The sequence below is a fragment of the Oncorhynchus gorbuscha genome, linkage group LG23 (assembly GCF_021184085.1).
Source record: "Oncorhynchus gorbuscha isolate QuinsamMale2020 ecotype Even-year linkage group LG23, OgorEven_v1.0, whole genome shotgun sequence".
Lineage (NCBI taxonomy): Eukaryota > Metazoa > Chordata > Actinopteri > Salmoniformes > Salmonidae > Oncorhynchus > Oncorhynchus gorbuscha.
Genome location: NC_060195.1, coordinates 20,533,567 through 20,560,419, shown reverse-complemented (window position 1 = coordinate 20,560,419; position 26,853 = coordinate 20,533,567). Strand labels below are relative to the sequence as shown.

Genomic DNA, 26,853 nt, shown 5'->3' with positions numbered 1-26,853 from the left:
CATTTGTTTGTTTTATTTTTTGTTTATTTAAAAAAGAATTGTACATTTTCAATGTTATATATATATATAACAGTTAACAAAATGGCCTTTATACAACTTTTACTCTTAAAATATTCTCTTTTTTTATGTTCTGGTATGAACACCATCCAAAAATAGTTTAGATTTATGAACAATAAAATACAATCTTTCATTTTAAAAAGAAACTTTGGGGGGGAAGACAAAAGAGAAATGGGTAGCTTGTGTTTGTTCTCTGAAATACAGAAGGTTGGTTGTTCCCAAGCTGTGCTAGTCCAGAAAAAGGTGACCGACGAACGGGGAGCAGAGATTTTGGTTGACCACACAGTTCTTCCAGGGGAGAATCAATGGGGAGACTGTGACACTTGGGGCGCTTCCAAAATGGCACCCTATTCCGTATATAGTGCACTAGACTGCCGAGGAGAAGGCAGGGAGAGAGAGAGTGGAGACAGCAGGCCAGGCTCTAGTCCCTCAAGATGGACCCCAAAAGCTAGCGTCCAATGTTTTACTGAACCAAGTCCACACGTTACTGAACATAACCTACATGAAGTGTGCTATTGCTTTGAGAACAGCTCCCATGCTGGGACAGTTGATCCATGGAGGGCATCTTAGGTCAGTATGTGATTTGACATGGTATTATTGTACTGCAGGCCCATATGCAGCACAAAATACCCACAGCACTCCAACACCTAGAAGACTTGAGGTAGATCAGATTTCTCATGTGAGCCACAACGCCTATGTAGTTAGTACACAGTGTGTTTCTTACATCAAATGTATATATTTAGGCCAAACATAAATAGGCTAATGTTAAACCTTCTGATCAGTCAGCAGATATCCTTATTGCTCTAAACTGTAATGTGAGCACAGTTGTCCTACAGCTATATTGTCAATAGTCATTACCAGTATTACTAGTAATTACACTACATGTAAAATTGCTGTAATAAGAGTTCCATTATTACATGCCTCACATGAAAAATCCTTCCTGTCCTATAATGACTAATCAGAACTGCACTAAGACCTGATTTAAAAGGTGTGTGTGTGTGTCATAGAGAAATATAGAGAACTAGTGCCCAAAAGCCAGTTTGAGCATGGGCAGTGCCATTAAGGACTTTCACCATTTTGAAGTAGTCAGCTGGGTGGGACTTCCTATGGGTTCAGGAAGGATCACATGAAGGGACAAGCCAAATAATTACACTTGTGAGCAAAACCTTGGCTTTATACCTGTTCAAACAACACATTCTAGAGGACAGTATGCACCCTTTCAGTTTGTTTACCAACTCATAGAAGTAGTAGAATAAGAAAATGGGCTTCTTCAAAATGGAGATGGCCTCAATGGCACTGCCCATGCTCTCACAGACAGCATAGAGACAGATACAATGATGCGATGTCTATCTAAGTCTATGGTGTGTGTGTGTGAATTAATCAATGTCTGTGGACAAACTGAATTAGCCATATGGTCAGCAATGGCATCAGTCACTATTGGAGTGGATTACATCCAGAGTCTCTTAACTCATCTCCACATTGGTCTGGCTCTGGCCCTACCCTCCTCCTCCCTCCCGAATTATAACCCCTGACCATTCCATCTCCATGTGTGAGTGCTGTTGAGGCACAATGTCACAACACATAGATCCCTCTGTCGTCTCCTCTATTGCCTCCTTCTTTCAACTTTACATCCTATGGGGTGTTGTTGGACCATGTGTAAGTCATGTCTTATTAAGGAGAGTACCCTGTTCCTGTCCATGTCTTGTTAAGGAGAGTACCCTGTTCCTGTCCATGTCTTGTTAAGGAGAGTACCCTGTTCCTGTCCATGTCTTGTGAAGGAGAGTACCCTGTTCCTGTCCATGTCTTGTGAAGGAGAGTACCCTGTTCCTGTCCATGTCTTGTGAAGGAGAGTACCCTGTTCCTGTCCATGTCTTGTGAAGGAGAGTACCCTGTTCCTGTCCATGTCTTGTGAAGGAGAGTACCCTGTTCCTGTACATATCTTTGTGATTCTGAGCAGGGACCCCTGCAGGCCACTTCTTCACTATCTACCATGGTCGTTGTTGAGGCGGACAGCAGGGAGCTGCAGCTCCTTCTCCTCAATCAACTCCAGAGCTGTCTCCAACTGCTGGATCAGCACCCGCTTCTTAAACCTGGGAGGAGCGGAAAGAGAGAGAGAAAGAGAGAGAAAGAGAGGGGGGAAAAGGGATAGAAAGAAAAAAGAACAGATGAAAAATTGAAGGAAACCGAGGCCATGAGGTTTGCAACTGCATTGCAGTGGAGGTGTTATACGACCGGATGCAACGACTGCTTTGACGAAGCAGAATAATGACTGCAATGTACTTATGGCCAACAATTTATGTCTGCAGTGTACAGTGTACTGACAGCACTAAACCTGGGGAGGAATCGCAGTTAGAGCTCTAAATGGGTAACAGCAGTGAAGTAAGTAGCTTACTATGCTTTCAAATGAAGAATTACTATGCTTTCTAATCAAAAACAGTGTCCTTATCTTAAGTTGCATTTTTTATTGCATTTCTTAACTTACATTTTGTATTTCCAAATATCATACAGACCGATGTAACCACCCTTGCTGAAAATTAATATAATGAATGAATGATGAAAGCAAGATTGCAGCAATATTCTCCTACACAGTGGAGCTTAGTTACACTGTGTTGTTTTCATTGTTCTCAGTCTGTACTGTGGGTAGTCTGATGTAAACAGACAGACGGTGTGTCAGTCTGTACTGTGGGTAGTCTGGTGTAAACAGACAGACGGTGTGTCAGTCTGTACTGTGGGTAGTCTGATGTAAACAGACAGACGGTGTGTCAGTCTGTACTGTGGGTAGTCTGATGTAAACAGACAGACGGTGTGTCAGTCTGTACTGTGGGTAGTCTGGTGTAAACAGACAGACGGTGTGTCAGTCTGTACTGTGGGTAGTCTGGTGTAAACAGACAGACGGTGTGTCAGTCTGTACTGTGGGTAGTCTGGTGTAAACAGACAGACGGTGTGTCAGTCTGTACTGTGGGTAGTCTGATGTAAACAGACAGACGGTGTGTCAGTCTGTACTGTGGGTAGTCTGGTGTAAACAGACAGACGGTGTGTCAGTCTGTACTGTGGGTAGTCTGGTGTAAACAGACAGACGGTGTGTCAGTCTGTACTGTGGGTAGTCTGGTGTAAACAGACAGACGGTGTGTCAGTCTGTACTGTGGGTAGTCTGGTGTGAACAGACAGACAGACAGACAGACAGACAGACAGACAGACAGACAGACAGACAGACAGACAGACAGACAGACAGACAGACAGACAGACAGACAGACAGACAGACAGACAGACAGACAGACAGACGGTCTCACCTGGCAGCCTCCTTGATCGCGTGATGGATGAAGTACCTCTGGACCGTCACAGACCCCTTCACCTCCTCCAGCAGCCTGAATATGGTCTCATAGTCTGGGAACAAGGACAGGCACAGTCAGGGATCAGTGGAGGTGGTCCAGCAGATGGAAGATAAGGGACTTTTCTAGTTTTGTCCAGAGCCCTACACTATAAAGGGAATAGGGTGCCGTTTGGGACACGACTCAGCACTTTTCTAAGTAGTATGTGTATCACGACTCAGTACTCTTCTAAGTAGTATGTGTATTACGACTCAGTACTCTTCTAAGTAGTATGTGTATCACGACTCAGTACTCTTCTAAGTAGTATGGGTATCACGACTCAGTACTCTTCTAAGTAGTATGTGTATCACGACTCAGTACTCTTCTAAGTAGTATGTCTATCACGACTCAGTACTCTTCTAAGTAGTATGTCTATCACGACTCAGTACTCTTCTAAGTAGTATGTGTATCACGACTCAGTACTCTTCTAAGCAGTATGTGTATCACGACTCAGTACTCTTCTAAGTAGTATGTGTATCACGACTCAGTACTCTTCTAAGTAGTATGTGTATCACGACTCAGTACTCTTCTAAGCAGTATGTGTATCACGACTCAGTACTCTTCTAAGTAGTATGTGTATCACGACTCAGTACTCTTCTAAGTAGTATGTGTATCACGACTCAGTACTCTTCTAAGTAGTATGTGTATCACGACTCAGTACACTTCTAAGTAGTATGTGTATCACGACTCAGTACTCTTCTAAGCAGTATGTGTATCACGACTCAGTACTCTTCTAAGTAGTATGTGTATCACGACTCAGTACTCTTCTAAGTAGTATGTGTATCACGACTCAGTACTCTTCTAAGTAGTATGTGTATCACGACTCAGTACTCTTCTAAGTAGTATGTGTATCACGACTCAGTACTCTTCTAAGCAGTATGTGTATCACGACTCAGTACTCTTCTAAGTAGTATGTGTATCACGACTCAGTACTCTTCTAAGTGTGATCTGGACAGAAATGCACTGCACACGACAGCGTTGGGACAGTAGTATGTGTATCACTACTCACTGCGGCCAGGTTTGCGGACCTCCTTGATGACCCGTGTGCGCAGCTCAGCATTGCTGCCATCTAGTGGGGCTATGGTGACCGCCTCAGGCTCAGCTTGGTCTGCTCCATTTTCATCTCCCTCCAGCTCTCTCTCCTGGTCCCCCTCACAGCTTTGCTGCTGTCTCTCTGAGGGGGGATGCTCATCCAGGCCACCCTCCCCTAACCTGTCCTCCTCCACGCCACTGTCCTCCCCACTGTCCCCTGCACACATCCCAGGCCTCTCACTCTCTCTCTCCTCCAGGATGAGTGCATTTGTGCCCCCTCCCACACCGTCCACCACCACTCCAGGCCAGCCGTCCCCTGATTCAGGCCCCACACCCCCCTCCCCGTTATTCTCTGTGCCCAGCATGCTGTTCCCCTCTGCTCCTGTGGGGGGCAGAAGAGCACATTTCATGACATTATCAAGATGATGAACACCCACACCAGGGAAACTGTCTTAAATGAAGATCCATTTAATATTGAGGTTAAAGTTTTATGTCTGCATGTCATTTTCTGACCACTAACTAACACTTTCAGTAGAATGAGATCCGCCATTTCCATACTGTATGTGTCCAGTTCTATTACACTCATATAGCAATCAATACAAACTGAAATCCATGAGCATACTACATATCATTAAAAACATTATTTAAACAAAAACAAATGTTGATGTGTCAGTCAGGATGGAAGGGAATTTCTCTGGGAGTTGGATGTCATAATGTGAATGCACCAATTTGTAAGTCGCTCTGGATAAGAGCGTCTGCTAAATGACTTAAATGTAATGTAATGTAAATGAGAGAAGAGGAAGTGTTGATGGTCTGGGAGGGATCCAGTCAGTCGGCGTCAAGAGAGACAGTCAGGCCCGAAGCCTCAGCAACTCACCCCTACCTTTGTGCAGTGGGATGGGCTTGATGCCAGGCTGGCCCTGGACCACGTTCCCATTGGACCCCTTCCCCACTACATGGTTGGTGATGATTGGTGGAGTCTGGGGCCGACGCAGTAAAGGGGACATGCTCCGCCTTCTCTTCAGAGCAGCCCCCGAGTTGGGGTCCCCAGTAATGCCTCTCTTCTTGCTTTGGGGACCCGTTACAAACTCATCTGCCTCATCAATCATCATCCCCTGGGATCAAGAACAAAGAAACCAAGGGGTTGTAGGCAAAAGACTGGCAAACAATCATTATGATGTCATACTATTACCACTGTTGTTTTTGCTGATCTCTGCCGTGTGTGTATGTTTGTACCTTCTTGTCCTGTTTGAATGGGTTGCCGAAGGTGTGCAGGCGTTTGGGTTGGTCTGGGTCGATCTCTCTCAGAGGAGAGGGCATCATCTTTAGATACTCCTGATAGTTGCCCATCTGAACCATGGGTATACTGTGAAGGTAGTCTAACAACCAGCACATAGTCAATGTCAAAACAAATTCATTTAATTTCAATCAGCATAAAAGCCCACTGTTGTATTAATTAAAAACATTCTTAGGATGGCTAGTATCAACAGTTCATGTGACATTTTCCCACTTCTTACATAATCTTTTCATACTGTAGTCAATAGACTGACAAGAATAATCTAACTGATGATTCATTCTTTAGATTCAAAGCCTTTGGGGAAGGGGGCACTAAGCTGACATATGGATTTTTACTATGGATCATTTAGCTGTTTGATTTTGAATTTTAGGACCTCTAAGTATAAATAATAATATAAAACAATGTTTTGATAAAATATAGATGTTCGCCTTTACTACTATAGCCCATAGAAACACATTGAATAACACATTCATTAATTTCAAAAAGACAGTCACAAAATAAATCATAAGAAACAAGGTTTTGAAGTGTCTGTCCTAAATCTAGGAGATATATATATATATATATCCATTTTTTATCAGGAGAGAGATATATATATATATATATATATATATATTTTCACATATTTAAGCCCTTTTTTTGGGTTGGAACAAAACTACCTTCATACTTCCATTTCTTTTTTTTAAACGGTACCGGTTCATTTCAGACCCACGACACGTGTGGGGGTCGTAGAGCAAAAACAGAGAATACCACCATGTTCATGAGAATCTCCCCTTTCCACAATGGGGTTTGTAGTCCAAATGGTTCGGACGCTACCTAACAGAAGGTGGCACATCGTCGGTACCGACAAGTCTCCTGACACCTGGTGGGGACCGTAGAGTAAAGGTTTGTAGGTCAAACCATTCGGACACTACAGACGATTACACAAAAAAAACTGATTTTCAGGATGTCTCATGGTCTGACAAACACCGCTCTCGCTCTGTCACCTTTCACCACAGATGGGATGTCTCATGGTCTGACAAACACCGCTCTCGCTCTGTCACCTCTCACCACAGATGGGTTGTCTCATGGTCTGACAAACACCGCTCTCGCTCTGTCACCTTTCACCACAGATGGGATGTCTCATGGTCTGACAAACACCGCTCTCGCTCTGTCACCTCTCACCACAGATGGGTTGTCTCATGGTCTGACAAACACCGCTCTCGCTCTGTCACCTTTCACCACAGATGGGATGTCTCATGGTCTGACAAACACCGCTCTAGCTCTGTCACCTTTCACCACAGATAGGATGTCTCATGGTCTGACAAACACCGCTCTAGCTCTGTCACCTTTCACCACAGATGGGATGTCTCATGGTCTGACAAACACCACTCTCGCTCTGTCACCTTTCACCACAGATGCAGAAGTGTGACACCGGCAGGCAGATGCGGTGGATTGAGAAGCATCCAATGCAAAAAAAACTGATATCTCTCGCTTCAACTGATGGATTTTGATGGGGATTTTTTTATTATGTAACTTTGATTGACGCACCAGTGCATCAACCGGCTCTAGGGGGTTAAGCAGCTTTCAAGCCTGCCTACCTTCATCTTGTCCTCTGATAAGTTTCTGAGTAGTCCTCAGAAGGTTGGAGCGCATCCGTGTCAGCTGATCCAGAAGGTTCCTCCTTGGGATGTCATAGGCGTTTCGATACGCCTGAGGCTTTAGATCCTGAAGAGATCGGAAGTAATGAGATACAGAAACCCTGTCTGCCACTTCAATCTAGGAACATCGTCTGTGTCCCAAATGGAACCCTATTCACCGGGCTCTGGTCAAAAGTTGTAAACTATATATGGCATAGGGTGCCATTTGGGATACAGTTATCCTCTCAGGTATCTCAGCGTTTCACCCTGCCAGTTCTGTACCTTGTTGAGCAGTGCAATCTGAAAGCCGGCAAACTCCTTGAAGTTGATGTCTGCAAGGCGGAGGGACATCTCTCCAGTGATACCCTGCAGCAGCTGCTTGAAGTCTTTGCGGTGGGCCAGGGACAGGGTGTTGGAGTGGTTCTTCACCTTTATCCCAGTCTCTTGGGGAGCCTTCTTCCCTACAGACACGATCAGGCGATCCGACTCCATCTTTGCCTGCAGATAGAGAAAGAGACAAAGACAGGTTCTTTATTCACTAATTCACACCAGCTGGGTGTGCTCCTAAAGTGTATTCAGACCCACATAAGTGACCCTTATAAGTTAAACACATATCACGTTGTACAAACTTTGAAATCTATAGATATATACTAAGTCTAGGTGTGCGTCCCAAATGGCACCCTATTCCCTATATAGTGTACTACTTTGGGCCCTGGTCAAAGTAGTGCACTACATAGAGAATATGGTGCCATTTGGGATGCTACCCAGGTGAAGGGAAGCCCCACCTGCTGGCTAAGCTTCTTTAGGTAGGAGATGACACTGTAGCTGAGGCCACAGTCCATGTTGTCGGAGATGAGGTTGGGCGCTCCCATCATTCGCAGAGCCTTCTTCAATGGCTGTATGGAAACACAGAGAGAGCCCATAGAGAAAGTGCATCACCATCAAACAAACATGAAATACATAAAGCACATATGGATACAAATATATATTTACATATATGACATTGACCAAGAACAGTACATTACCAAGAGAAAGTAAGGAGGCATGGTCTTCAGGTAGATCTCAAAGGCCTGCCGCCACTTTAGGTTTGGCTTCAGTTTGTGCACTTTAAACAGGTCATCTGTGAAGACAGCAGGGTTGGGGGTTGGGAAGAGGAAAAAGACCTGAGACAAGCATAATCATACAAGAACACCCAGAGATGGGCAATCAGAAAGTATCTTGTTACAAAATACCCTTAAGACCAATGTATCTAAATAATCTACACAAAACTGGGTATTTTTATTTTATTTAATTGAAATACATACATTTGCACATAGCAACCTTAAATAGGCCATAAAACAACCTGTGACCTTCGGCTTACACGAACAGTACCAATAGCCGAGTTCATATATTGTTAGTCTTCAGAGCTTTGTGGACCCTATTACTCAACATACACTGCATTGGTGTCAGAAATGAGATTCCATACCTTACCATGAGTATCACGTAATCAGAGGTGCAGATGGAGGCATAAAGGGGTTTGATATAAAGTTGAGGTACAGGACTCACTTCCCAAATGACAGAGAGTGTAGTGATAGTATGGCAATATCAAAAAACAAGAGTTCACTTCCACCTTTGGGACCATATTCACGGCATTATCCTCACTCCTCCTCTACCAACACCTCTCAGGGCAACACGATAGTGACCTAACATTTCTTAAACAAATGCAGCAAATTTGGGGTATCAAAATTCTGAAGCATTATAATATATTTTGAAAATAAAAAATACCATTCTCCGAAGTATATTCTTACAAATACATTGTGATTTTGGTCAGGTACTCAGGCCTTCCAAATACATGGGGATATTGGTCAGGTACTCAGGTCTTCCAAATACATGGTGATTTTAGTCAGGTTCTCAGGCCTTCCAAATACATGGGGATTTTAGTCAGGTACTCAGGCCTTCCAAATACATGAGGATTTTAGTTAGGTTCTCAGGCCTTCCAAATACATGGGGATTTTATTTAGGTACTGAGGCCTTCCAAATACATGGGGATTTTATTTAGGTACTGAGGCCTTCCAAATACATGGGGATTTTATTTAGGTACTGAGGCCTTCCAAATACATGGGGATTTTATTTAGGTACTGAGGCCTTCCAAATACATGGGGATTTTATTTAGGTACTGAGGCCTTCCAAATACATGGGGATTTTAGTCAGGTTCTTAGGCCTTCCAAATACATGGGGATTTTAGTCAGGTACTCCGGCCTTCCAAATACATGGTGATTTTGGTCATGTACTCAGGCCTCCTAATACATGGTGATTTTAGTCAGAACCTCAGGCCTTCCAAATACATGGGGATTTTGGTCAGGTACTCAGGCCTTCCAAATACGTGGGGATTTTATTTAGGTACTCAGGCATTCCAAATACATGGGGATTTTATTTAGGTACTCAGGCCTTCCAAATACGTGGGGATTTTATTTAGGTACTCAGGCATTCCAAATACATGGGGATTTTATTTAGGTACTCAGGCCTTCCAAATACATGGGGATTTTATTTAGGTACTCAGGCCTCCAAACACAAATGACAAAATACTCAAAAGTAATTTAAATACCTATTTCAAATACATGTAACAGAAACACCCCACAAATGTCGCTAATGTATGACTGTTACAGCTTCAGCATAGAAGACATCCACAATCTCACTTACCAAGGAGTGGCAAAACAACTGGGTAGTTGTAAGGCATGACGAAGAGGTTGACACAGGAGAGAGTGGTGCTGGCCTTCAGGTAGCCAAAGGGCTGGGCTAGGTCACTGTGCTTTCCACTACTGTTCACAAAGACCTGCAGGGAAAGAGACAGAGAGAGAGAGAATTGGGGGAGACAGCAAGAGAGTGAGAGAGAGACAGACAGAGAGAGAGACAGATAGAGGGGAGGGGAGACAGCGAGAGTGGAGAAACAGGAAGAAAGAGAGACAGAGAGACAGGGGGGTGCAGTGAGGAGGGTAGAGAAAGAGAGAAAGACAGAGAGAGAGAGACAGAGAGAAAATGAGAAAGAGAGAGAGACAGAGAGAGAAAGAGAGAGCATGAGAGAGAGGGGGGGTGGCGAGCGAGAGACAGAGAGAAACAGAGAGAGAAAGAGAGCGTGAGAGAGAGAGAGAGAGTGAAAGGGGGAGCGAGAGAGAGGAACAGAGAAGGAAAAAGAGAGAGGCAGAGAGAGAGAGAGAGAGAGAAAGGGGGAGCGAGAGAGAGGAACAGAGAGAGGGCTCAGCACAAATAACATCCCGCAGCATAACTAGAAATACAAACACCATAACTCCTTGAGGTTGTGTGTGGGAGCATTTCTCCTACCTGCCAGCACATGTGTGGGGACTTCCTCTCCAGGATATACTGGGTGAGTGGCGAGGGCTCCAGTTCGTACTTGTCAAAGGGCAGCTTGTCAATCACCATGGGCTCACAGTCCACACAGGTGAAACGCACCATGGGGTGGGCAGAACGAGGAGGCTATTGGTGGGCAAAGGGAGAGAATGACAGAGAACATTTAGAGCATTTCATACAATGTTGTCCTTGTTGAGGAGAAATAAACATCCTGAAACTATACCAATGCCATGCCGACACCACAGGAACTACTGTGTGTGTGTGTGTGTGTGGGGGGGGGTGAAAAAGGAGTAGAGACATAACATTAAACAGTAGGATGGTGCTGGCAGACTCTAGTCAGTCAGCATCCACCCTGGCCCTCTGTCCTTGGCACTGCCCCAGTAACACTACAGATAGTCAATATACAGAGGGAAAGAAAAACAGAGAGAGAGTCCTAGGCAAACTTCACCCCCAGTTTTTGGCAATAAAGACACAGTGAGGAGCAATCATTCACAGGATGCCAAGGGCCAGGACTACAGGTCTCAGAGGCCAGGACTACAGGTCCCAGAGGACCAGGACAATGTCAGGTCCCAGAGGGCCATGACTACAGGTCCCAGAAGGCAGGACAACTATAGGTCCCAGAGGGCCAGGACAACTATAGGTCCCAGAGGGCAAGGACAACTATAGGTCCCAGAGGGCCAGGACAACTATAGGTCCCAGAGGGCCAGGACAACTATAGGTCCCAGAGTCCAGGACAACTACAGGTCCCAGAGGGCAGGACAACTACAGGTCCCAGAGGCCAGGACAACTAAAGGTTCCAGAGGGCCAGGACAACTACAGGTCCCAGAGGCCATGACAACTACAGGTCCCAGGGAGCAACAGTGCAGAGCCACATTTAACACCAAGTACTGGATTTAAGAGGAGCATAATGCTTAACTCTCATCCTCTTTCACATGACCCATTAACTGACTGCTTAATAATCACACAAACAATATCTTAGTATTTCAAAATGGAAGGACTAATGAGCTTGCGTTAGTGTTACTGCATCAGTAACTGTGGGGTTAATGGCATCCTCTCACCAGAGCGGGGGAGTTCTGGTCCGGCCAGAAGGACTCGGGGATGGGCCAGTGGCCTACAGGCACCCCTGTCTTGGGGTTGGGTCGCACGTAGATGAGCTTGTGGCAGCTGTGCCAGGGCTGTGGGCTGAAGGACAACACGGGCCGGCTCGGGTCAACCATACCATCTGTAGAACCAAACAACAACAACATGCGGTGTCCATTTCTCAACCGAACACAAACAGAAGAACAGCCACAGGTCCGAAGCAGCTGTTCGGAACACATCAGTCAAGCACTGTCAGAGAGAGTCACCTTGAGACCATCAGAGGACACTTCATCAGTGACACACATAGTCTTACACAAGAAGTTAGAGCGCATTCCTGTTAACACATACCTTCGCCTACCAGAGGCGGATCTGGCCCTGTCTTTTCAAAGTTAATGACGACACCACTCAGAACCTTCTGGACCAGAGAGTCCAGACACTGGTTCAGCATCCTCTGAGTCCGTACACAGTATGACCGACCTGGAGAAAGAAAGAGTAGGACGGATGAAGAACAAAAACAGAGGGATGGAGAAGACCTGTTTATTAAGGGCTATAATGATACCAGTATTGCAATATCTTTTCCATGACAAAAATTAAAACAAGAAGCAGTTAATTTGTCCTCTAAAAACCGTCTGTATGTAAATTATTGTGTGACTCTAGATGACAACATAACGATGTTGTTTCCAACATTAGGGCTGTTTTCCTAAAGAGGTTAAGTCCGCTTCGTGTTTTGTTTCCTTGCCATGATACTAAGGAGTATGGTGATACCGGTATCGTCCCGGCATTAGTGTTATTCTGCATGTACACTCTTAGTCAAAAGTTTGGACACCTAGTCATTCAAGGGTTTTTTCTTTATTTTGACTATTATCTACATTGTAGAATAATAGTGAAGACATCAAAACTATGAGATAACACATATGGAATCATGTAGTAACCAAAAAAGTGCTTAACAAATCAAAGTATATTTTAGATTTTATATTCTTCAAATTAGACACCCTTTGCCTTGATGACAGCTTTGCACACTCTTGGCATTCTCTCAACCAGCTTCACCTGGAATACTTTTCAAACAGTCTTGAAGGAGTTCCCACATATGCTGAGCACTTTTTGGCTGCTTTTCATTTACTCTGCGGTCCAACTCATCCCAAACCATCTCAATTGGGTTGAGGTTGGGTGATTGCGGAGGCCAGGTCATCTGATGCAGCACTCCATCACTCTCCTTCTTGGTCAAATAGCCCTTACACAGCCTGGAGGTGTGTTGGGTCATTATCCTGTTGAAAAACAAATGCTAGTCCCACTAATCCCAAACCAGCTGGGATGATGTATAGCTGCAGAATGCTATGGTAGCCATGCTGGTTAAGTGTGCCTTGAATTCTAAATAAGTCACAGACAGTGTCATCAGCAAAGCACCCCCACGCCATCACGAGATCATCCGTTCACCTTGAGTCTAACAAAGACATGGCGGTCGGAACCAAAAATCTCAAATTTGGACGCATCAGACCAAATGAAAGATATCCACCGGTCTAATGTTCATTGCTCGTGTTTCTTGGCCCAAGCAAATCTCCTCTTCTTATTGGTGTCCTTTAGTAGTGGTTTCTTTGCAGCAATTCGACCATGAAAGCCTGATTCACGCAGTGAGATGTGTCTCTTTCTTGAACTCCGTGAAGCATATATTTGGGCTGCAATTTCTGAGGCTTGTAACTCTAATGAACTTATCCTCTGCAGCAGAGGTAAATCTGTGTCTTCTTTTCCTGTAGCAGTCCCCATGAGAGCCAGTTTCATCATAGCGCTTGACGGTTTTTGAGACTGCACTTGAAGAAACTTTCAAAGTTCTTTACATTTTCCGGATTGACTAACCTTCATGTCTTAAAGTAATGATGGACTGTTGTTTCTCTTTGCTTATTTGAGCTGTTCTTGCCATAATATGGACTTGGTCTTTTACCAAATAGGGCTATCTTCTCTATACCACCCCTACCTTGTCACAACACAACTGACTGGCTCAAACGCATTAAGAATGACAGAAATTCCACAAATTAACTTTTAACAAGGTTAATTTAGGATAAGTAATCCCTCTCACCCCCCCCCCCCTTAAGATTTAGATGCACTATTGTAAAGTGACTGTTCCACTGGATGTCATAAGGTGAATGCACCAATTTGTAAGTCGCTCTGGATAAGAGCGTCTGCTAAATGACTTAAATGTAATGTAAATGTAAATTTAAATACATTCCAGGTGACTACCTCATGAAGCTGGTTGAGAGAATGCCGAAGGTGTGCAAAGCTGTCATCAAGGCAAAGGGTGGTTACTTTGAAGAATCTCAAATATAAAATATATTTAGATTTGTTTAACACTTTTTGGTTACTACATGATTCCATGTGTGTTATTTCATAGTTGTGATGTCTTCACTATTATTCACCAATTTAGAAAATAGCAAAAATAAAGAAAAACCCTGGAATGAGTAGGTGTGTCCAAACTTTTGACTAGTACTCTATATCTTCCAGAAAGTAGTTGCAGATTTAATTTCCAGTCTCTAGAAACATTGCAAATGTTAAATGATACATAGCCTGGACCCTGAAGAAGGTACTCTGTGCCCAAATGTTGGTTGACCCATTAAATTGTTGAGAGCATATATAGACTGTGACATTGTATCAGTGTTTTTATACATTACACATTTTGACATCACAACAGACACAGTCCCACCCCAGAGCCAGTTAGAATGAGTACAATGGGCGTCTCCATTGAAGTCAATGATGCCATAATAGTTGAACTGGCAGACATTTGTCAGTGTACCCATAGGGCAAGAAGTAAAAGCAGGATGTTAACTATTTCTATGGGGGGCATCCTACCTCCAGTGACCTCACACATCTGGGTGATGGCAGACTCGTCGTTGGGGACGCTGCCCAGCTGCTCGCTGTCGGGCGTGGCTGCCCCAGGGAGACGCAGCACCAGGGCGAAGAGCCGCTGGTCCCACCGGAATGGCTCCTTGGTCAGCTCACTGCCTGGCAGTGGTGAGGTCAGGGGCAGGTGAAGCTGGAGACAGGGAGGGAGGAGCACAAAGGAGGGAGAGGGGCGTGGTAGAGGTGGCAGCAATTAGCCTAGCAGTTATGAGCATTGGGCCAGTAACAGAAAGGTTGCTGGTTCAAATCCCTGAGCCGACTACAGTAGGCAACAACAAAAAAATGGATAATGTGCCCTTGAGCAAGGTACTTAAACCTAATTGCTCCTGTAAGTCGCTCTGGATAAGAGCATCTGCTAAATGACTAAAATGTAGAGGTGGGGAAGATTTGAAAATTGGATTAGCATTTAATTTGTCTTGTTATTAGACTCTGGCTGGACATCTTAATTGGGCCCAGATGAGTAGTATTCTTCTTATACAGTGTAATAACGATTTAGACAATGTGAGTCATCGGAATAACATGCAGCTCATAAAGAATCATATGTCCTGAAATTCTTTGCCTGCTTCAAATGTGGGCTCTCTTTAACAGCCTCACTTACTAGCCAGGACCATAGTAGAACTCTACTGGCTGGAGAGTGAAACTGTTCCTTCTTCATTAGACCTAGCCAGGACCACAGTCCACTGCTTTTAAACCTGGGGCCATATGTATCAAGCTTCTCAGAGTAGAAGTGCTAACTTAGGATCAGTTTTTCCTTAATAAGATCACATGGACAGGGGGACCTGATTCGAGATCAGCACTTTTACTTTGAGACGCTTTATGAGCACGGCCTCTGACTTACAGTTAACCAGTCAGAGGAATGACCATTGTCCTCGCTCACCTCATCCGGCACCCCAGAGGTGTGAGTCAGCTTGTTCCCATCCGTGATGGTGATGATCACCGAAGGCTCCAGAAAGAACGGGTTACGGCCCTGAGGATAGACAGGGAAGTTCATGGGTTAAAAAACTGTTTGCTGTTGGTCAGGCTGAGAGATGATTGTTGTTTTGGTACTCTGTGAGGACAGATTAATTTTGCCCTTTTTCTAGCGCCCGGCCCAGGAATTGAACCGGACACCTTGAGGCTACAGGTCCAACTCCTTAGCTGCTGAGCTTCCTACCGCCAGCGTTCTCTTATTTACACACAAACACACACACTATCAGCGAGATTTTTTAGATATATATGTTTTATTTATTTAACCTTTATTTAATTAGGCAAGTCAGTTAAGAACAAATTCTTATTTACAATGACAGCCTACCGAGGAACAGTAGGTTAACTGCCTTGTTCAGGGGCAGAACGGCAGATTTTTACCTTGTTAGTTCTGGGATTAGATCCAGCAACCTTTCAGTTACTGGCCCACCTCTCTAACCACTATGCTACCTGCATAGAAAGACTAAGAAGATTTACATACTCCCGATGTTCACCGCAAGCCAAGCCCTAATGGTCTAATACTGCTCATATTGGCTGATTGGCTGATATACACAAATACATACACAAACGGAATATTCCTCAAATATATATGCACTGTATTGCATGCTATTGTACACAATGCTTGTGCATAATAATATGTTTAAACAAGTTAACTATTGCCTGATATTCCATAGGATATTTTTGGGGAAATACATGCTATTTCTATGACCTGGGTGATGTACTTTATACTAAAGTATGTTATATTTAAAGGTGTAGAGGGTTGAGTGTCAGGAATACCTGTCCATAGTTGTCGATGCCAGAGACAAGGCGGTTTAGGTTGAGTAGGTCAAAGGCCGCGCGGAGAGCGTGACCCAGAGTCGTCAGTCCAGACGCCTGCAGATTCTTCAGTTCACTCATAAACGTGGCATGGTTCTCTTTCCAGCCCGCCTGAAATACACACAGGGATAGTGTGTCAAACACACACAAACACACACACACATGCACACACACACACATGCACACACACACACACACACACACACATGAAGGGAATGGAGTACATTACATACTCAGGCAGACAGAGGGAGTCTTGCGTCATCACAATACACTGCATGATCAACCCACATAAACACCAGTCATGAAAGTGGACACAACATCCACACGCTCACTCTTACACACACATACACAGACAGTATTACATTACATTGACCCCAGAGCACAGAGGCATGTTTGCACGCACAAGCAAACACGCTGACTCATATTAAACATATTAGTGCTGGGTTAAAGACAACCACACACTGACTCATATTAAACATATTAGTGCTGGGTTAAAGACAACCACACACTGACTCATATTAAACATATTAGTGCTGGGTTAAAGACAACCACACACTGACTCATATTAAACATATTAGTGCTGGGTTAAAGACAACCACACACTGACTCATATTAAACATATTAGTGCTGGGTTAAAGACAACCACACACTGACTCATATTAAACATATTAGTGCTGGGTTAAAGACAACCACACACTGACTCATATTAAACATATTAGTGCTGGGTTAAAGACAACCACACACTGACTCATATTAAACATATTAGTGCTGGGTTAAAGACAACCACACACTGACTCATATTAAACATATTAGTGCTGGGTTAAAGACAACCACACACTGACTCATATTAAACATATTAGTGCTGGGTTAAAGACAACCACACACTGACTCATATTAAACATATTAGTGCTGGGTTAAAGACAACCACACACTGACTCATATTAAACATATTAGTGCTGGGTTAAAGACAACCACACACTGACTCATATTAAACATATTAGTGCTGGGTTAAAGACAACCACACACTGACTCATATTAAACATATTAGTGCTGGGTTAAAGACAACCACACACTGACTCATATTAAACATATTAGTGCTGGGTTAAAGACAACCACACACTGACTCATATTAAACATATTAGTGCTGGGTTAAAGACAACCACACACTGACTCATATTAAACATATTAGTGCTGGGTTAAAGACAACCACACACTGACTCATATTAAACATATTAGTGCTGGGTTAAAGACAACCACACGCTGACTCATATTAAACATATTAGTGCTGGGTTAAAGACATACAGTAAAAGCTCCATACTCATATAGGCTAAAGAAAATATGTATTATCACAACAGATGAAATATATTTATCATACATTAGGCTCTATATTAAAGGGTTAGATCACCCAAATGACAAAACACTAATTGGTACTAATTAGATGGCACGGTTTCCACATGCTCACGTTTAAGCATTTGTGGCACAAATCCCATTCAAGTCATGGGACCAAAATTAGCATTTTTCGCGGACCATCTTAAAATCATCTATAAGTGACTTTGCTGAGCTTCACAATCAATGTTAGATACTTTTAGCTAATTTGGTTATGTAGAAAATATCTCAGAAAACACAAAGTAATGGCCACTATTGGCTCTTGCTGAAGCACTTCCTGAAGCTGCTCATTCCCATGAGACCAGGGCTTTCATATGAGACCAGGCCTTTCCTATGAGACCAGGGCTTTCCCGCGAGACCAGGGCTTTCCCACGAGACCGGGGCTTTCCCGTAGGAGAGCAGCCTAGTAGGGGAGTGTGAGTGAGTGGCTGCTTTCGCTCTTTCCTCCACTGAGGTCAAGTACCTTACTGTTACAGCATTATGCTTAATCTACGGATGACCTGCAGGCTTACCAGCCCCACCGTAAGCGGTACCATGCTTCCTAAAGAGAGAGAGGAGGAGAAGGAGGAAGAGAGACATAGAGGGTGGGAGTTTGGAGGTGACATGGACACTGAGCAGGAAATACAACAGGACAGAGTTGGCTTAACTTTTAAGTGTTTGTAGTCCTTGGATACAAGGCATAAGTTATTACATCTAACCTCTAGATTGTGTTTACTCCAATGTAATTATGAAGTAGTGAAAAATAGCATAAAACAATGCTAAAGCAATTGTATATGTGAAGTAGCATGTTGCATTCCTTCACTGTAGAAGAATTGCAATTGGCCCAGCATCCTCCGGGTTTGGCCGCTGTAGGCCATCATTGTCAATAAGAATTTGTTCTTAACAGACTTGCCTAGTTAAATAAAGGTTGAACAAAAATAAATAAATAAAGAAGGCTGTAGAAGTGAAGACAAAATCCTACTGGCAGGCTGTAGAACTGAAGACAAAGCCCTACTGGTAGGCTGTAGAACTGAAGACAAAGCCCTACTGGCAGGCTGTAGAACTGAAGACAAAGCCCTACTGGTAGGCTGTAGAACTGAAGACAAAGCCCTACTGGCAGGCTGTAGAACTGAAGACAAAACTCTACTGGCATGCTGTAGAACTGAAGACAAAGCCCTACTGGCAGGCTGTAGAACTGAAGACAAAACTCTACTGGCAGGCTGTAGAACTGAAGACAAAGCCCTACTGGTAGGCTGTAGAACTGAAGACAAAGCCCTACTGGTAGGCTGTAGAACTGAAGACAAAGCCCTACTGGTAGGCTGTAGAACTGAAGACAAAGCCCTACTGGTAGGCTGTAGAACTGAAGAGAAAGCCCTACTGGCAGGCTGTAGAACTGAAGACAAAACTCTACTGGCAGGCTGTAGAACTGAAGACAAAGCCCTACTGGTAGGCTGTAGAACTGAAGACAAAGCCCTACTGGTAGGCTGTAGAACTGAAGACAAAGCCCTACTGGTAGGCTGTAGAACTGAAGACAAAGCCCTACTGGTAGGCTGTAGAACTGAAGACAAAGCCCTACTGGTAGGCTGTAGAACTGAAGACAAAGCCCTACTGGTAGGCTGTAGAACTGAAGAGAAAGCCCTACTGGCAGGCTGTAGAACTGAAGACAAAACTCTACTGGCAGGCTGTAGAACTGAAGACAAAACTCTACTGGCAGGCTGTAGAACTGAAGACAAAGCCCTACTGGTAGGCTGTAGAACTGAAGACAAAGCCCTACTGGTAGGCTGTAGAACTGAAGACAAAGCCCTACTGGTAGGCTGTAGAACTGCAGACAAAGCCCTACTGGTAGGCTGTAGAACTGAAGACAAAGCCCTACTGGTAGGCTGTAGAACTGAAGACAAAGCCCTACTGGTAGGCTGTAGAACTGAAGAGAAAGCCCTACTGGCAGGCTGTAGAACTGAAGACAAAACTCTACTGGCAGGCTGTAGAACTGAAGACAAAGCCCTACTGGTAGGCTGTAGAACTGAAGACAAAGCCCTACTGGTAGGCTGTAGAACTGAAGACAAAGCCCTACTGGTAGGCTGTAGAACTGAAGACAAAGCCCTACTGGTAGGCTGTAGAACTGAAGACAAAGCCCTACTGGCAGGCCGTAGAACTGAAGACAAAGTCCTACTGGCAGGCTGTAGAACTGAAGACAAAGTCCTACTCGCAGGCCGTAGAACTGAAGACAAAGTCCTACTCGCAGGCCGTAGAACTGAAGACAAAGTCCTACTGGCAGGCTGTAGAACTGAAGACAAAACTCTACTGGCAGGCTGTAGAACTCTTAACTCACACTCAATAATTAAAACGAAAGAGTAATTCAATTTTACCTGTCCAACCTTCTTTCCCCCCACTCCAAATCAACTATTCATTATAGGCTGTATAAGTGTGCAACCAGAGTCCCTTGTTTTAAGACAACCTTGTCTGGTGGGTGGGGTGGGAAAGGGAGGGAAAACAGGTGGAGGGAGACATGAAAAAGAGTGAGAGGCTCAATGCATTAGAAAAAAATGTGCTCCACTATGCTGATGTTGTGGCGTTTGGGGAAGGGTTAGGATATTGAGACTGAATTGTCAACATTATATTGTGCTAGGCTATTTATTTGTGGGCTGTGCTTCATGCCATGTGGTGAAACAGGAATACAACATGACACAAGACATAGAGCTAGCCTACAGCACTGACATCATCGTCTTCAAATGTCTCTCGGCAACCCAGACACCGAGTTAGAGTGCCAAGAAAAAGACAACATCAAATTCACAATGAAAAAAGTGATTACATCATCATGAATGATTTATTATCAAAAACTGTTATATGTACTTGTGTCTGTATATAGCTAAGCCCCCCCACCCCCAATTTAACAGTGGTAGTCTATGAGCCAGGGTATAGCAGCTGAATATAGCTAGGTCCCCCCACCCCCCGATAGAACAGTGGCAGTCTATAAGCCAGGATACAGCAGCTGGGGCCTAGGCTAAGTCATGCTGGGTTCCTGCACATACTGACTGCAGGACAGGAGACCGCTTTCCATAAACAGACAGATAACAACTTGTTCCACGCAAAAGCCCCAGTTATGGGAAAGCAGACTCCTATAAATAAAAAACATTAAGTTCTCATGATCCTTTAGTTAAGGAGCAGACCCAAAATGTGCCAGGTTGAAGGCACGTGATGAGGTCTTGATTCATGGAACTTGAGCAGGCAAGACAGCACCACCAGAAAGCAGCAATACCCATTCAGTAGAATGGAAAAAGAAAGCATCATGTCATTGTGCATTTCTGACTCAGAAGGGTGGTGATGAACTAACTGGTCATGAGAGCAGGAGATGAGAGCAGCGTGAGCATGGTAGAAATCAGAGCTATCACTGCAGTGAAAGCTAGGCTGCTTAACAAGCCCAAAGAGCTGTGATCATATGGAAGGCAAAGGGAAGGGGTCACAGACTCACAGCCAGTGAAGCGGAGTAGGTTTCAGGCACGAGTACAGACCCCGCTACAGAACGCTTCAGACCCCGCTACAGACCTCGCTACAGACCCCGCTACAGACCTCGCTGCAGAGACCGCTACAGACCTCGCTACAGATCCCGCTACAGACCTCGCTACAGAGACCGCTACAGACCTCGCTACAGACCTCGCGACAGGCCCCGCTACAGACCTCGCTACAGAACGCTACAGACCCCGCTACAGACCCCGCTACAGACCTCGCTACAGAGACCGCTACAGACCTCGCTACAGAGACCGCTACAGACCTCGCTACAGAGACCGCTACAGACCTCGCTACAGACCTCGCGACAGGCCCCGCTACAGACCTCGCTACAGAGACCGCTACAGACCTCGCTACAGGCCCCGCTACAGACCCCGCTACAGACCTCGCTACAGGCCCCGCTACAGACCCCGCTACAGACCTCGCTACAGACCTCGCTACAGGCCCCGCCACCGAGACCTCGCTACAGGCCTCGCTACAGAGACCGCTACAGACCTCGCTACAGGCCCCACTACAGACCTCGCTACAGAGACCGCTACAGACCTCGCTACACGACCTCGCTACAGGCCCCGCTACAGACCTCGCTACAGACCTCGCTACACGACCTCCCTCGCTACAGACCTCGCTACAGACCTCGCTACAGACCTCACTACAGGCCCCGCTACAGACCTCGCTACAGGCCCCGCTACAGACCTCGCTACAAAGACCGCTACAGACCTCGCTACATGACCTCGCTACAGGCCCCGCTTCAGACACCGCTACAGACCTCGCTACAGAGACCGCTACAGACCCCGCTACAGACCCCGCTACAGACCCCGCTACAGACCCCGCTACAGGCCCCGCTACAGACCTCGCTACAGACCTCGCTACAGACCTCGCTACAGACCTCGCTACAGGCCCCGCTACAGACCTCGCTACAGGCCCCGCTACAGACCTCGCTACAAAGACCGCTACAGACCTCGCTACATGACCTCGCTACAGGCCCCGCTTCAGACACCGCTACAGACCTCGCTACAGAGACCGCTACAGACCCCGCTACAGACCTCGCTACAGACCTCGCTACAGACCCCGCTACAGACCCCGCTACAGACCTCGCTACAGACCCCGCTACAGACCTCGCTACAGACCCCGCTACAGACCTCGCTACAGACCCCGCTACAGACCCCGCTACAGACCTCGCTACAGACCTCGCTACAGACCTCGCTACAGACCCCGCTACAGTCCCCGCTACAGGCCCCAGTGGGAGTAAAGTCCTTAGTAGACAGGGTCAAGGAATGACTATTAGGATGTGTGGCCCTAAACCAGAATCCCATAAGAAGAGGGCAGAAGTCTTCCTTATATGCACATTGTATTACTGAATGATAGCCCTGGATGTACCGGTCAGGTATGTGTAAACACAAGCCTGAATGATTATAACACAATGTTAAACATTTGGAGTCATTTCACGAAAAGACTGCCTTTTGCATCCCTTTGTTATTTCATTTTAAAAGCCTGTTATATTAAATGAAGTGGTCTGTAATATAGACCACATGGATAATTCAATTAATCAGATTTTTTAAATATGAATAACGACTTGCTAAAATGCCAAAATTCAGCATATTGACATGTCCCCCCATGCACCTTCTGTTACTTCCAGGAAAATTGTAACCCACTTAACCCTAACATTTCCAAAGGTTTTCACTATCATTATAAAGCCCTAGTTATCTTGTTGCTTTGACAAAGTCTTTCCTGAACATTATATCTATTTCATGTGATTAGTGATTCATTTGTGTCTGTCCTATTACATGAAGTGAACTCTCGTTTTAACGTGGTGAAACTATTCCTTTTGCAAAATGTTTTTTCAAAAGAAACATTGAACATCTAATAGTCAAATCATAGTGTAAAAGCAGGTACTTTTTTTGGCCATTTTGTGATGGAAAACTGAGTGGGTTGAGTATAACACGTCAACCCTGTTACCCATAGATTGACAGGCTAGAAATGTTTTAACAATGAACTCAATTGCCACTCCTTGTTGAACACAACAAGACAACAAGACTCCATTCCTCCTGTAACAAGGGGATTTATAGCTGATTTAAGATGAAATTGTCGACCCTTTTACGGTTAACCCTGTCACGTTTGTTTATGAAGTTGAACAGGTGCTCTTTATGACAGAACGTGGATGAACTGCTTCAGCATGCATAGCGTACACACAGTACACATCTCCTGCCTAATAACATGGCAAGCTAGAGAGGAAAGGAGTGTGAAAGAGAAAAAAAATCCAAGTGAGAGAAGTAATTTCAGCGCTGGGGCAGGAGGAGGAAGAGGAAGAGAAGAATGACCTTCCTCTCGACGGTCCAGGAACGGGACAACAAGTGAACTCAGGGGGAGGAGGAAAAGACAGCATTGTCTTTATCTAGCAGCGTCTCCATGGAACTCCTCTCTTATTGGTGGCTGAATAGCTTATGAATAATAAAACAGGGCTAAACAGCCACACTGCTCAGTAGAAGTGCAGAAGTTCAGTAGTCAGATTCCATCTCGCACCAGGCAATGTAGGCAAGACATCACAGGCTGGGTTATTGTTGGGCAAAATCTGTTCGTCTGGTTGTCAAAACCTAACACAGGGAGAAGCTTTCTCTCCAAAGTGCCTAGAAAATAATTCAGTAGATATGCAGTTAGCTAGTTATTTCCCAGAACGCTTAGCACTTCTGCTTTTGAATAGTTTCATCAAAATTCCCTTGATAATAATCCATTAATATGCAACAAATCAGGAAAAATGCCCTCAAGGAAAATTCTGAAGAAAATTAAGCTTTATAGGCCTATCTGGTAATTTAATACAGAAACAGAACCTGAACAAGCTCTGACACCAAGGAATGTGAAATGGAATAGCTAATGAACCACCACCTATCCTTGGATGGAGAGGAAGAAGACCTGGAGAAGGAGGAGGCGATATGTGTATGCATTGGAGGGAGGGGGGTGTAGAAAAGCCCTGGGAGGATGTCTGGCCACCTGCCAGAGAGACAAAGCTAATGAAGTGCCAGGGAATAAGCCACTCTACAGTACTGTCACTGTCAAACCACAAAACTACAGCAGCATACACTGATGCAGGCACACCTTCTGCACATCGGCAACGTTGCACATGAAAGAAGCAACAATGCAGTTTCATACACTTGGCCTTTACACATTCATTATAACATAGGCTACATGCAATGCACTTCAGCACTACTCATTTGACTATTATACAAAATATGTGCCCATCCCCAACAAGAGTGCATGAATAGACATGTGACAGTGAATTCATATAGGATTAATACATGGTTATCTTAAGATGAATGCACTAACTGTAAGTCACTCTGGATAAGAGTGTCTGCTAAAAGACTCAAATGTAAAAATGCTGTCAGATACTTGACAGCAAGTTAGCCCCAACTGCTTATTCATGTTCCTAAGTCTGGTGTAATGTTACACTGACATCCCAATGATAAAGCTAGCTGCTGCAGTGACTGCATGATTCATATGGGTTCATTCGAACAGTCACATCTAATTGTTTTGTAAACTGAGAGAACTTGTCATTGAAATATTATTTCCATGTTTGAGAGCATTGGTGTTAGCTGCCACTCACATACACTAAAATGGAGAACATATTTCACTCCATCTTTTCCTGCTTTGGGGCAGATTTGAATTGGATACCAAAACAAATCAAATTGTATTTATCACATGCCTTATAAACAACATGTGTAAACTAACAGTGAAATGTTAATTTACGGGGCCGTTCCCAAATTGCAGAGAGAAAAAAATGGAGAAATAATAGAAAAGGTAAAACATGTAATAATAAAAGTAATAATAAATATACAATGAGTAACGATAGCTTGGTTATATACGCGGGGTACCAGCGCCAAGTCAATGTGAAGGGGTACAAGGTAATTTAGGTAGATAAGTACATATAGGTAGGGATAAAGTAACTAGGCAACAAGATAGATAACAAACATTAGTAACAGCAGCATATGTGATGAGTCAAAAAGAGTCAATGCAGATAGTCCGGGTAGCTATTGGTCAACTATTTTTACTAACGATTTAGTAGTCTTATGGGGGTAGAAGCTGTTCAGGGTCCTGTTGGTTCCAGACTTAGTGCACCGGTACTGCTTGCACGGTGGTGGCAGAAACAACAGTCTATAACTACCCATAAGGAGTCATATGTGCTTATGTGCCTATGCCACATTATTACATGAAATTTGATTTGATAAAATTTGATTTGATTATGTAAACATTACTACCTGCTGCCTCTGCCTGTTGCTTAATTATTGGCATGGGTTAGGATGTTTTATTTTTATATAAGAAAAGGGACCCTGTTTATACTATGAGTGCAAGGCTGAGGGTGGGGGCATTGGGAAATGGTCATCTCTATCCTGATCCTTGAGACCTCCCTATCCTAACCTTTAACCTTCACATTAACCATTTTAATAATGATGGTGTGTATAGACTGGGGGAGGTTATGATGTTGACACTTTATAAGGGCATTTGATCATTATGAAGTTATGATAGTGTAAACTACAGAATGGGCACCTTACGGTGTAAACTCAGATTTAGATGAAAATATTGAGTGTCGTGTGAACATTATCATGTTCTATGATAAAGGAGGTTTTGTCAAATCCAATAAGTTTGAGTCGCCCAGTCCACATTGGCCAATGCGAGTGCATAGAGTTCAGCCACAGAACGAATGAGTGCAGGAGGACTCGTGAAGAGGTGCAGGCCAGTTGACCAATCCAGGATGAGTTAGCCCACAGAAATAGAGACGTCACGATAGATAATATATCTCTCCGCCTCCATCTCAGCGCCCGAGAGCTCTCCCAACACAAAAGCAAAATGTCCGCCATGTTCAGAGGCAGCGCTGCACCGGTCTGCGGATATTTTTTACAAAAATTTGCCGTTTTCGCCACCGGGAGGCCGCCCAACCCGCAGCTACAAACCAGAGGGACAGTAAAGTCTCACTGCCAGCAAAATATCCGCGCCTTAATCACATATAAAACATTTTAACAGTATTTATTTACCTTAACTCCGTATGGTGGATCATCGAATGTAACTAGCATGTACCTGTCGCCTCTACTAGCCGGGTCTCGGGCACGCAGCTGTTAAAGAAAACGACACAATACATGTTAATTTCGACTGAATATGTCAAAGGGACCCTCAACACTATCAAGGCAAATAGTAAGCTGAAAAAAATTGGGGTAAAATGATTCTTTACCTTCATAAAGATCTCAACCGCGCCTTTAGCAATGTCCAGATACGTCGTACCCAAATAAGTGCGCTGATTCATAGAAGCGGACGTGTCTATCAGGAAAAGTAAAATAGGCATCTTAAATGTATAGATATATAGCTATATGCTTTCTAAAATACCTATTATCGTCATATGACCTATCTTGCGGCCGGGGCATGCATATATGTGTGTATATTTTTTTGTAATAATCAGACCCCCCCCAAAAGAGGGTCGTACAGCCACCCCTTGCCGCTGCCTGACTCTATCTGTCTTTCCTAAGCACTGCTGGGTTAG

The 26,853-nt window shown here is 44.4% G+C and overlaps 1 protein-coding gene across 2 annotated transcripts; it reads right to left on the bottom strand.

Annotated features, from left to right (window-relative positions):
• ints6l (integrator complex subunit 6 like) lies at nucleotides 1–26,843 on the bottom strand. Of its 2 annotated transcripts, XR_006834559.1 has the most exons (19): nucleotides 26,548–26,843; nucleotides 26,354–26,431; nucleotides 16,425–16,574; nucleotides 15,562–15,651; nucleotides 14,634–14,817; nucleotides 12,144–12,272; nucleotides 11,774–11,937; nucleotides 10,689–10,841; nucleotides 10,050–10,182; nucleotides 8,396–8,490; nucleotides 8,156–8,266; nucleotides 7,653–7,868; nucleotides 7,332–7,458; nucleotides 5,694–5,836; nucleotides 5,341–5,572; nucleotides 4,435–4,839; nucleotides 3,348–3,441; nucleotides 1,980–2,147; nucleotides 1–1,945 (listed from the first exon to the last, which is right to left on the bottom strand). XR_006834559.1 is itself a non-coding variant. In XM_046324329.1 (18 exons), the coding sequence occupies exons 1-18, from the start codon at nucleotides 26,656–26,658 to the stop codon at nucleotides 2,039–2,041; spliced, it is 2,724 nt and encodes a 907-aa protein (XP_046180285.1). In that variant the 5' UTR covers nucleotides 26,659–26,843; the 3' UTR covers nucleotides 1–2,038. The 2 variants fall into 2 exon arrangements, 1 of the variants encoding a protein (XP_046180285.1); XM_046324329.1 differs by having other exon boundaries at nucleotides 1–2,147.
• Between the last annotated feature and the right edge of the window lie 10 nt (nucleotides 26,844–26,853).